The 13,175-nt window shown below is 41.6% G+C and overlaps 1 protein-coding gene across 10 annotated transcripts in view; it reads left to right on the forward strand.

Annotated features, from left to right (window-relative positions):
• Positions 1-13,175, forward strand: part of STAU2 (staufen double-stranded RNA binding protein 2) — a 225,879-nt gene that overhangs the window by 158,538 nt on the left and 54,166 nt on the right. The window contains exon 15 of one of the 10 annotated variants that reach the window (XM_077810133.1): positions 5,753-5,831. The exons of 8 other annotated variants lie outside the window; for them this stretch is intronic. In XM_077810133.1, coding sequence (XP_077666259.1) covers positions 5,753-5,818 — 66 coding nt within the window. In that variant the 3' untranslated portion in view covers positions 5,819-5,831. Of the gene's footprint in view, positions 1-5,752; positions 5,832-6,568; positions 6,642-13,175 lie in introns of those variants that run through there. One more of the 10 variants, XM_077810136.1, reaches the window with a different exon arrangement.

The raw sequence follows: 13,175 nt of genomic DNA on the forward strand, positions 1-13,175 counted from the left end.
TTGCACTAGTATACCTGCATCACCATAGATTCAGGGTCTTTGTGGGTGAGAACAGAGTGCAACGAGGATTTATAGCATACGTTGGAAGTAGAAAATCTTTACATTTAAGGTGCAAAGATCAGCTTACCCTAAAACTACTTTTCTTGGTCATGATCTGTTTCAATTCAGTTGTTGGAAATACATTTTAAAATTTTAATCTGCTGGATTTGTTATGTTACACCCTGATCCTACAAAGTGCAGATACTGAATAGTACCTAAATGTGACTGAGCACCCACTCAGCACTGCTCAGTCAGTACGCAGCATCTGGCAGGATCATCCGTTAGGGAGCTCTGCTTTTGTGATTTAGAAAATATAGTTTAATATACTTTAAAGGGACTTTTTGTACAGGAATGTATTTATGTTCCCTGAATACGTCTGCCTATATATTTTACCATTTGATGTCTTATGTGTAACTGTCAAAACTGACTTCAGATAACATAAATATTTTAGAAACATTCTACATCCTGATCCTGCAAACGCCTACATATGGGAGCAACATTATGCTTCTGAGTGATCCCACTGAAAAAAATCAATTTATCATTCCAGCTGCATGCCAAAATTCTTTCACGCTGTTGGATAGCATGAAATTGAAGCTGTAATTCCTGTCACCCTCAATTTAAAAACACATTACCTGAAAGCAAAGACTTGTTTGATTACTGATGTTTCAAATAGTATTTAATGAATATGTCTCACCTACATATATTACCTACACTTTAATGTGTGTTACGGAAACATTTATGCATGTACTTAATTTGATTCCAATGGGACTACTTGTGTGTAATGTTACTCACATACCTAGTGTTTCCAAGATCTGGGCTATACTGTGTGTCTCTCTGTATTTATCCAGATACTTTAATAGGCCTGTCACTGTAGTATATCCTGTATAATGAATAGTGTGTGTATATGAGATATATAATTGAATAACATTTTAAAATTGGGGAATATAGTGAATAATTTGATTTTGATGTGGACTTCTATTAATACAAATGGTCTTTCTGCTGAAATCTGAGACGATCTCTTTGTGTAGTCTTACATTGTGGTAATTCAAGTTACAGCACAGGTGGTACACATAGTTTACTGATGTTACAGATAGTATTTAAACAAGTCTTTGCTCCAAGGTAGTATATCATAAGTTTTTAAATTGAGGGTGTCAGGAACTATTGCTGCACTTTCATGTTATTCAACTATGTGGAAAAATTTTGACATAGAGTTGGCGTGACGAAACTGAAAAAGTTTTACTTTCTAACTTGTTTGACATGAGATTCAGAGGCATTTGGAAATTATGAAATTGAACAGTATGTTTGGAGAATTTAACTTCCTTGGGGAGCTTGCTTACAAAGGTTTGATATGAAGGGACTTATGATCTGAAAACACTGCAGCAAAGCTGTGACTTTTTTTTGTTTGGTGAGTTTCTTTTTATGTTTGATTTGTGAGTCATGCAGGAATGGTGCCGTTCTTGCTGTAGGAATGAAACTGCAGATATCATGCATATTGCTGATAATGTGCTCTAATTGTTTTATAAAACAGATATTCCATAGGAGATTGATATTCTATAAATACAAAGGATGAGGTCAGAAAATTAAAAAAAATAACAGCAAGAAGTTTAAAATGTAAATGAGCAACACAGGTTTGAATGAATAAATTAGCTCAAATTGTAAATAATTTAATTTATCCAAGTTCATTAAGTGTGTTAGAAAATTTTACTGGTTTGTCACTTACTTTTGACCCAGACTCCATGTAATAAAAGAAAAAGAATCTCAGTCTCTTTTTATGTGTGATGTTTGACACTGATGTCATTCAAAAAACATAGGCATGTGTATTTATACACTTTATTAAGGTGACAAATTGTATGTAATTTTAAATTTAGAAATTTAGAAAAGTACCTAATTTCAGTTGCAAAAATACTGTTGAAAATGGTGAATCAAGATTATTTAGAATACGTTAAATGGGAAGTTATATTTTTCTCCCTGAAAATGGCTTTGGAGAGAGTTCTTAAAATGCTGTGTTTAATTGTTTTGATGGAGATGCATTCCCTCAGTGAGAATATTTTTCCTACCTTCTTGTTTATATTAAGGTTAGGCTGATTATTGCCACAAAATATATAATTTCTGTTCTAATGCAGGATTATTATTGAGCAATGACTAATAACAAGAACCTGCAATATAACAGCAATGTATAAATATGCCATAAACCAGGGAATGATAGCATAGTGTTTGCTGTGCTCATCTGCAGCAATAACAAAGGATTAAATGCTTTATAACTCCGGCACTACAGTTCTCATACTTTCTGTGTTCCTGTAAGTAGGCAGGGTAGAAGATGGTTAAGAGCAAATATAAAATTCAATAATCACATTAGAGATATGTGAGTTATTAGACAATCAATAAGATAAGATTTGTATGAGCAAAACTATTGTGCTGTGCAGACGGTGGATTGATTTCTGTTAAATAAGAGGATTATGGGGGGAAAGGATTGTGTTCATGATTGAGACACCTGTTGAGAAAATAGGCAACTATTGACAAGTCTGATTCATGACTGAGTGACTGCTCTGCTGGTCTTCACATGATCCCCACAGAGAGATCTTCGACCGCCTGCTAAACAAGGTCTGTTTGAAGTTTCTTTTTAACATTTCCAAGACGTTAATTCAGCAGGACATCTCCGTTGGGATTCCCAATGTCACCAAATCAGCAGCTGTTGAAATCCATTCACTTCAGCTTTAAATGTTTGTATAAGTTTTTTTTTCTTTTATTTGTGACAACAGCAAAGTAAATAGAATCCTAAAATTTCTGCACTATTCGACTTTTACATGTGTGAAAAGTTTCTGATTGCAATTGTGGTCCGCAGGCACAATGTTCATTTGTAGGAAACAATGCCAATCTGTGTAGTTTATAGTCATGTGCTAGAAAGAAATTTTATTTCTTTTAAAAAAAAACCCAGTCATTCTCTATTGCTTTTTTCCTTATAGAAACATTCAGATAATTTTTGTGGATATAGTCACACTGGTGTAAAAGATGATTTTTAAACTAAATTGTCTTAGTTGTTTTCAATAGATGTTACCAGAAAGTTAGATTTTAAAAAACTATTATTGAATTTCTTGTCTTATCCTCTTTTATGGTCCAGATAACCAATGAATACTGAGTCTTGGGGGAAAAACCTTTCTCTACCTGACTTACATTTTCCTATGAAATCATTTGTGTGGTTTGGGGAAACGGGAATGTGAGACATACTAACACTTTTCAAAGCTTACTTTGATATTTCAGTAATTTTCTTTTCTTGATCATCTTAAGAAAGGTATGATGTATGTTGTTAGGTGTAACTAGAAACTCGACGTCTTTCACTAGCTGCAGTCTTAAATATGAGACCCACTGGCTGCATATAAAGACACTCCTGGTTTGAGCTAAGTTTCTTTTTTGTTTACTGAACTTGTTAAGATTTAAGTGTATTTTTACAAGTTCATTAATGTATTCCATTCTTTCTGATGTATTTTTTCCCAGTATTATCAGATTTCATTACGTGGGAAGAATTATCAAATCAACCCATTATACAGCAAAGCAGCATTAAGTCTGTCTGGAATTTGTTCTTGCTTCAGTTTACAGGAGAATATTGTGTAAATCAGGCGCTCGGGTTTCAGTGGGAGGCACGGGGTTGCACAGCATCCATTTGTCAAGTTGATTGCACCTCAGTGAGGTTGCATTAACTCGTCTTTGAACACAAGTGAAATCCTATGCGAAGCTCCCCTTTCTGTCATTTACACTAACATCCATCCTCTTAAAGAAAGGCCTCAGAGAAAAACAAAGTGATGGCACAATATAATCAGTCACTCAAGTTGTCTGTCATGTGTTTTCTTAAGGAAATGACTTTTAAGTTAGTGGAGCAGAAAATTGTAGAAAATTAGCAAAAGGTTGTTCTAAGAAGTAGGAGGAATTTTAAAAAATTGCAGATGTATGTGGAGAAGTTCTCACACACAGCATGTAAGAATGCATCTGTTTCTGCTATATAATTCTCCTCTCCTTCCAGCTGTTGTAGTTCAGTGTTAGTGCAATATCAACATAACTGATATTTAGTAATATTACTATAATTAGTTGAATTCCTGTTATGACACCTACTTTCTGAGTAAACTTGAACTGGGTCGTCAGCGAATGCACGGCTACAAGCTGGTATGCCGATTTTCTGTTTTTCTATTGTGAGTCTGTTTTAAAGTGCTGAACATCCAAGTCATTTGCACCGTCTCATATATTATGAAAGTTGCATGTGTATCTCAAAATTGTTAAGCCAGAAAGTGCATTAAATTTAGATAGAGCACAGTTGTAAAGAACTATATTAGTGTGCAGTTAATTATTTGAAGATCATGGGCCTGATCCTTTTCTCTCTTACACCAACGTAAATGACAGAAGAATCAGGATGCATATTTTGGGAAAGAGAGGAAGTTTGGTCTTTTTTCTTCTATTTTATTAAGGTTCTTGACCTGTACCCATCACCGTAGTATCTGGGCTTGTCCATACACAAACTGGAACCAAAATAACTAAATAGGCTTTAGTTCACATCTTTAGTTATTTTGGTGCAAGTCTGTGTGTGGATTTTTTTTTTTTTTATTAAGAATGTCCTATTTTGATTTAACCTAAATCTGTAAAAAAATTGATTTAGGAGAAGTTGAAATAGGACGTTCTTAATCAGAAATAAGAGTGACCATCACATGCAGACTTGCACCAAAATAATTAAAATTGCGAATTAAAAGTAATGTAATTATTTTGGTTCCAGTTCATGTGTAGACAAGCCCTTTAAGTGCCTTCCAGACATGCATTAAATGATGTGGCTAGCGCCTGTCAAATGTGGTTCTTTCCTTCTTTCTCTCTTCCTTTCCCCAGGGGGGAAATTACATGTGGCTTTTTTTTCTGTATTTTGGTCTAGGGGTTAAAGCACAGTTTGGGGAATTAGGAGAACTACGTTCTGTTCCAGGTTTTGCCACAGGCATTTTGTGTGATGGATATGGTCCTTAGTCTCTTTCTGCCTCCATTTCCCCACCTGTAAGATAGGGATAATATCTACCTTACAGAGAAGTGAGTCTTACTCAGCTGATGTTTGTTAAAGTTCTTTGGGAACCAAGAATGGAAGGCATTGTGGGAGTACAAAATATTACTATTATTGATGTATATAGAATTTTTGACATGCTACATTGGTATGATTTGGAAGGGAGAGAAGAAGGAAGTGTGGACAAGAGGGGAAGTAACTGGTTTAACTATTGTCATGTGAAGCAAATTTTTGTCATTACCATTTTCTTTGTGAAATAAATAGGCTGAGATTTCTTTTAAATGCTTGGTTTGCATTAGCGGTCACAAGGTTAATTTTTTGGAAAAGCTAAATTGGAAGGTTTATTATTGTGATTTCCACTTAATATTTCAATCAATAAATGACATTTTTTAAATATTAAAAGCTTTTCATGTAACCCCCTAAGAGAAGGATTATGGCCTGGCAATCCTGCAAACACATGAATAACATTACTCATCTGAATAGTCCTACTAACTTCAATAGAACAACTCACACTTAAAAGTTAAACATGCACTTGTTTGCCAAATTAGGTTCTAAGTAATTAGATCTATGCTTCTCTTCAGAAAATAAGTCTTAAAAAACTTCAGTACAAAATTCTTTTTAACTACAGCTGTTTAAAACTATGTAAATAGTCATTGTGAAAACTGTCCATGTCTCTGCTGTTTATAGATGTTAACTGGCCTGCTTATTCACCTCATGCTTCACCAAGACACATCATTTGAGGTTGTGATATGAAGATAATACTGGCCAAATACTACTCTTCTTTTCCCTTTAAAACGTATGTGAACATTTGGAATTTGTGAGCTTCTGAGAGGCCTCATAGATCAATCTTGATTAGTTTATTTTTCTTCGTAAAGATTTTGATAGCCTGGTAAAGCTTTTGTTTGAAAGAGCATTCCTTGCTTCCTCTGTTGAGGGATGAAATATTGTTGCACCCAGCTCTCCACTGAAATAGTGAAAAACAATTTAGGCAACTGAATCTTTGATGGGGGGAACTTAGATTGAAAAGTCTGGCATTTAATTGCCCCTTTTCTCATAATTCTTCTAAATTTAACTTCAAAGGTGATTAAAAAAGTTATGACTTAATTGCATAGCCTCATTCAGTCATTATAATTTTGCCTTATAGCAATTTATTAGATCCTTATTTCCCTGAACCAGCAAAGATGATAATACTGAAATCCGTATTAGCTAAATGTCTTTTCAAGATTAATGTGGTGATCTGGATATAGATTTTTACATGCACTTTTTTCAGCTTTAATATCTGTGTTACAGATGGGGCTTATGACTATAGTATAGTTGATAGAAATCTATGTATTTTGAATTTACTGGTCAAAGAGCTGATACTGTTAGATTTGTGATCCAAGATTGTTCTATAAAATATACGTAATTGGAAAATTTACATCTGCAAGGGAAAATAATAGAAGTGCATTTCTCTCTCTCTCTCTCTCTCTCTCTCTCTCTTTTTTTTTTGTACTGCTTTCTTAGATGTTTTTCTCCTGAGTTGATAATAGCAAAACTCGAATTCAGAGGAAGTATTGTCCAATGGCTAGGGCATTAGCATAGTACATGGGAGACCTGGCTTCAAGATACTGATTTACCACAATTTTCTTATAGGGTAGTCTCTGTGTAGCTTGAAAATTTGTCTCTTTCACCAATAGAAGTTAGTTCAATAAAAGATATTACTTCACCCTCTTTGTGTCTCCAATTTTTTGAGACCAACATAGCTACAAATTTCTTACGTAACATTGGACAAGTCACTTAGCCTCTCTCTAAAATGGGGATTACACTATGTGATGGGGTATACAAACCCGAAAATGGGTCAGAAGGGGTTAAAGGACTGTACTGGGCCCAGGTAGACCTGCCCCTCCAGCCCTGCAGAGCATGCTGCAACTGGAGACAAGATTGGAAAGGGAGCAACCCAGTTCAGAAGGGCGAAGGCAGCACAAGGAAGACAGACTCCTGTCAAAGGTGCCAGAGACGTCTCCTTGAAGGAATAGGGCTGTATACTGACCCTGGTTTGGGCTGACAGTGTTTCTTTTTTAATTATTATTTATTATTATTTACTATTATTACCCTATCTGGTATCAGAAGCTGAGGGAGAAAAGCATCAGTAAGAAGTGACCCAAGGAGGGTAACTCAGCGGGCCCCCTTGGAGGCCAAACACTGCTGACCCTCATGGGGCCCTGGGTTGGAGCATGGTTGGAGCAGCTGGGCCTGGGCTCCCCTATCACTACTCCCCCTACTAGTGGGTTGGTACTAACCATTAGGCCACCCAGCCCACCAAGGACCCTCTTACATTTGTTGGAGAACGTGGGAGCGTTAGTGTCCCAGGCCTGATGATGGCCAAAAAAGAGAAAACAGACACACACACACAACCAGGGATGGATATCGAGAGCTGCTAAAATGGCATCTCAAAACCCACCAGTAACAGCTACAACAGAGCCAGCTGCTCCAGCTGCTCGCCACCTACACAGCAGCAACAGCAGCCGCAACAGCTGATTTAGGAGACGGCAGAGGAACAGCAGGAACAGGAGCAGTGGCTCATCCAGCAGGTGGTGTCGCTCCTACAAACAGGGGTATGCATACCCCCACGGGCACGCGAAGGCCTTCAAGGGGGCACATCAACTCATCTAGATATTCTCCTAATTTTACAACAGGCTACATAAAAAGCACTAGCGAAGTCAGTACAAACTAAAATTTCATACAGACAATGACCTGTTTATGCTGCTCTACAGACTATACGCTGAAATGTAAGTACAATATTTATAGTCCAGTTCATTTATATGGTAAAAATGAGAAAGTCAGCAATTGTTCAGTAACAGTGTGCTGTGACACTTGTGTTTTTATGTCTGATTTTGTAAGCAAGTAGTTTTTAAGTGAGTTGAAATTTGGGGGTACGCAAGACAAATCAGACTCCTGAAAGGGGTACAGTAGTCTGGAAAAGTTGAGAGCCACTGACCTAGAGCCTGTCCATCGGGGGCAGGAGGGGGGGATGCCAGTTCAACCCCACCTGTTCCAGTAAAGCTGACCAAATGGGACTTGTGCACAACCCCAGATGTTCCTTGTCACACTTTGGAGTGCATGGCTGTTGCATCCTGATGGCCTAAAGAGAGCTGGGCCACCCTATTGGCCCCTTACTTGACCAGACTGGCCCAGGCTACAGAATGAGATCTTGATTCATTGACTGTCCTAGACTACATACACGTCAAAGCAGCCATCTTAGATGCCTTCAGCATCTCACCAGAAACCTACTGATAACAGTTCTGCCTTGAGAAATTCTCCCAGGTGTGTGGCCACAGGCAGTTACTCAGAGCTTGAAGGAACACTGCTGGCAATAGCTCAAGCCAGGGGTCATACCAGGATTCAAGTGGTGGAAAAGATCAATTCACCCAAATCCTTCCAGTGGGAGGACACTAGTGTTGGTGAGATATCGTCCGGAAGCATTGGCAGAGGCAGTATCATTGGCAGAGAACTACCTGATGTCCCTCAGGCTAGAAGCTGAAACACCAAAAGTCATTCCTGGGCTCCCCAAGTCCACATGGAGCACCAATACCCAAACACTGACAAGGGTAATTGAGGGAACTTGGATGCACAAACCTAGTGGGAGGGGGCACAAAAGCAAAGAGAGGAACCTGACGGTCCATCTCTGCTGACCAGGAGGGGCCCCGCCTGGCTTGGCTGAGCGATCTTATCAAAACAGATTCTCTACCTTGGGAGAACCTACCAAGAAATCAACTCCTCCCACCAGCAGCTATGTTGCATGTGGCCAGCAAGTACATTTCAGAAAGGACTGCCCATTCATGCTGTAATTACGGTCAGGCCTGGACAGCCAAGAACAGGGCTAGAAAGAGGGGGCCTTAGGAAAATGTTGGTCCCAATACAAATGGATGTAGTAGCTGTACAAGGGCTGATAGACTCACTGTAGTCAGACCTTAGTTTGGAAGAGACTGGTGGGGACCAGAGGTAAAGCTAGGGACATAATCTACCTCCAGTGTATCTGTGGGCACATGTGACCCTATCCAATGAGAGAGGTATGACTAACCGTGCAAGAACATGTGGAAACGGTACAGGTTGGCGTGGCAAAAGACCTGGCTTATCCAGTCATGCTTTGGCTAAGAGGTCGAAGGGTGACAGAGTGCTTCCATGGAGAAAGCAGAGCCAGAAGACCCAGGAAGGTGGAAATGGCCACAGTGGCTGAGAGGGAGCCTTGGGAACAGGGGGGCTCAAAGGAAGATGAAGACCCAGGAGAAGGACCATCTTCATGAGTGAAAGACCCGCTGCCTGAACCCGACTGGGGCATAGAGGCTCACCACCACTCATCACCTAGATTTGTTGTCAAATGTGTGTGTGGGGGGTGGGGTTGTGGAAAAACAAAGAAACACCCCCTTCCTGAACAAAGTTTATGAACAGCTCATCTGTGCAGATGGTAAAGCAGTTGAAACAGTGGACCCATTTTGAACTAATAGGGGAGAGAGCGTACCAGGCAATGAAGGATCCTAGGACTGGAGAGGTAAGAATGCAATTCCTAGTACTGAGGAAGTTCTGAAGGCAGATACTACAAGTGGCCCGTACAGTTCCATGTGGGGGACACTTGGTGGGAGAGAAGATGCTTGGAAGGGTGACCCTGAGGTTCTACTGGCCTGTTGTGTACCCGGAGGTGTGAGACTATTGCGCCTCGTGCCTGAAATGCCAGTGCATGGACCAGAGAAAGGTCCTGAAACTCCCCTTGGTACTGTAACCCATTGTGGGAGTGCCCTTTAAGCGAATAGGTGTAGACATGGTGGGTCCATTGGAGAAGTCTGCAGCAGGGCACAAATACGTGCTGGTAATCTTGGACTATGCCACCAGAAACCTCGAGGCCATTCCCCTCTGGTCAGCAATAGTAGCTGTCATTGCTAGTGAACTCATAAAAATATTTGCCTGGGTGGGGATCCCTAGAAAAATATTGACAGACCAAGGGATGAATTTCACCTATGCATCTTACTGAAGGCCAGCTCCTTAAGGATGTCAGTGTATCACCCCCAGATCGATGGGCTGGTCAAACAGTTTAACAAAACATTGAAGAACATGTTGAAAAAGTTTGTGACCACTGAACCCTGACACTGGGACTGCCTGATCCCCCTTCTCTTGTTCACTATTTGTGAGGTGCCCCAGGCATCTACAGGGTTCTCCCCATTTGAATTATTATATGGGAAGCAACCCGGGGGGATTCTGACCTCCTTTGGGAAGAGCAAAGCACCAGGACAACAATGTAGTGAGGTATTTTATACAGCTGTAGGAGAAATTGAAGACACTGGGGGAGTTCACAAGAGAAAACCTACAGAAAGGCACAACACACCCAGGAACAAGCCTATAACAAAGGGACCACACTATGTATGTTCCAGCCCAGAGACCAAGTGTTACAGCTGCTACAAACTTCAGAATCCAAGTTGTTGGCTCACTGGCAAGGCTCCTTCAAGGTGGTGAGATGGATTGGGGAGATCATCCAGCAACTCAGGAAAAGGAAGTCGACCCAGATGTATCACATCAACCTGTTGAAAGCCTGGAAAGGACAAGAGGGCCTCCTTGCCACCCCATTCCTCCCAATCCAGAATTCAGACTTCAGGCCTCAGCACCAGTCCTGAGGAAGATGTGGAAGGCAGTTTGCCAGAAACTCCAGGCCCCGCGTTAGAAGTAGGAGTTCTCGAATAGTGACACAGCTAGTGGAGAAGCCCCATTGTGCTTGTGCCCAAGCTGGATGGGTCAATGAGGAGGTTCTGTATTGACTTCCGGAAGATGAACACCATTTCAGAATTCGACATGTACCCCATACCTAGGGTCGACGAATAGCTGGAACGTCCAGAGGCCACTAAGTATATATCCACCCTTGATTTGATAAAGGGATACTGGCAAATCCCCTTAACGTCTGAATCTAAAGAAAAAAATTTCTTCCCCATTTTGTGGGGGCTATATTTAAATTTAAATTTAAAACCATGCCCTTTGGACTTCATGGAGCTGCCGCCACTTGCCAGCAGCTGATTTACAGAGTGCTACGGCTGCCTGGGGGCTACCTATGTTGACAATATCATAATCTACAGCGAGAGCTGAGCCTAACATGTGCAGCATGTGGCCGCAATATTATGGACTCTCAGGGAGGCAGGTTTGAGAGTCAACCCAACCAATGATCAACTGGCCACCCAAGAAGTCACCTACCTAGGATATAGCACCCTGCGATGGGGTCTTATGAAGCTTTTTGGGAAAGTGAGAGCCCATACGAATGTGCTACCACCGAATATGAAACATAACTCCAGAAGTATGTGTGTGTATTCCCCATCACAATAGTGGAACCAAAAGAGTTACTGTAACTCTAAGGCTGAACCATTCCCATTAGGGGATCATATCTTGGTAATCAATGATTTCAAGCATCATCAAAGGACTAAGAATGTTTAGTTCCCTTTTAAAGATATGGAGAGAGATTTTTCAGCTTTTTTCCCCAGTCAGAAAGGAGGGCCATGTGTAGTTCTCAACCCCAATCCTTGTATCAGTCACCTCCAGTATAATCGGAAAGTTTTTCTCTCTCTCTTGTGTGTGCATGTGTATGTGTGCATGTAATGTAAAATGCATGCTCATGTATGTCCATCCTGTGTACTGAATGAAGCAGAATTCCTGTAGGAAAAATAGTATGTGATCAGGTAATTACAGAGTATATCATAAGGCCAAGGCCAGCTCTAGGATTTTTGTCGCCCCAAGCAAAAAAAATTTTGGCCGCCCCCACTTTTTTTTTTTGTGCCGCCCCTGGCTCCGCCCCTTTCCAATCCCTTCCCCAAATCCCTGGCCCTGCCTCCTCCCCTGGGTGTGCTGCATTCTCCCCCTCCCATTGCTTCCTGCGGCTCCTCCCCCCCACCGCAACCCCCTGCTCTAGCTCACCTCTGCTCTGCCTGCTCCCCTGAACACGCCACCGCTCCACTTCTCCCCCCCTCCCTCTCAGGCGAGGGAGAGGCAGCGCATTCAGGGGAGCAGACGGAGCAGAGGTGAGCGGGGGGGAGCAGCGCAGGAAGTAACGGGAGAGGGTAGAGGAACCGCTCCCCATCTCAGCTCGGCTCCACTCCACCACCGCTGCCTCCCCCGAATGCACCGCCGCTCGGCTTCTCCTCCCTCCCAGGCTTGCCGCGCGAAACAGCTGTTTCGAGCACAGCAAGTCTGGGAGGGAGGGAGTGGGGAGAAACGGAGCGGCAGCGGCGCGCTTAGGGGAGCAAGCGGAGGCGAGCTGGAGTGGCAGGGGCACATTTCTAGGGGCGGCATGGCCGGCGCCGGAATGCCGCCCCTAGAAATGTGCCGCCCCAAGCACCTGCTTGTTTTGCTGGTGCCTAGAGCTGGCCCTGCATAAGGCATGCACACAAGTAGGACCAAATTAAGGTTGCACAGACAATGTTAAATTGGTGTTTCCTAACTTTTGAGTGCTTGACTGTGCCACTGTAAAGTCTGGTCTACACACAGTTTTGGTAACAATATAACTATGTTGGTTAGAAGTATGATTTTTTTTAACTGAAATGGTTATGTCGAGGGAACCCCTAGTGTGAAGTTATAAGGGTGCCTTATACAAGTATAGCTTATTCCCCTTCCTGATCTAAACTGCATCCACATGAGGTGTAGTACCACAATAACTACACCAGGATAAGAAAAGGAGTACTTGTGGCACCTTAGAGACTAACCAATTTATTTGAGCATGAGCTTTCGTGAGCTACAGCTCACTTCATCAGATGCATACCGTGGAAACTGCAGCAGACTTGGATTCTAGGTGGACTCCTCCTGAAGGTCGAAACAGCAGACTGGATTTCTACATAGAGTGCTTCCGCCGACGTGCACGGGCTGAAATTGTGGAAAAGCAGCATCACTTGCCCCATAACCTCAGCCATGCGGAACGCAATGCCATCCACAGCCTCAGAAACAACTCTGACATCATAATCAAAAAGGCTGACAAAGGAGGTGCTGTTGTCATCATGAATAGGTCGGAATATGAACAAGAGGCTGCTCGGCAGCTCTCCAACACGAGTTTCTACAAGCCATTACCCTATGATCCCACTGAGAGTTACCAAAAGCAACTACAGCATTT

This window comes from Eretmochelys imbricata, chromosome 2 (genome assembly GCF_965152235.1).
Source record: "Eretmochelys imbricata isolate rEreImb1 chromosome 2, rEreImb1.hap1, whole genome shotgun sequence".
NCBI lineage: Eukaryota > Metazoa > Chordata > Testudines > Cheloniidae > Eretmochelys > Eretmochelys imbricata.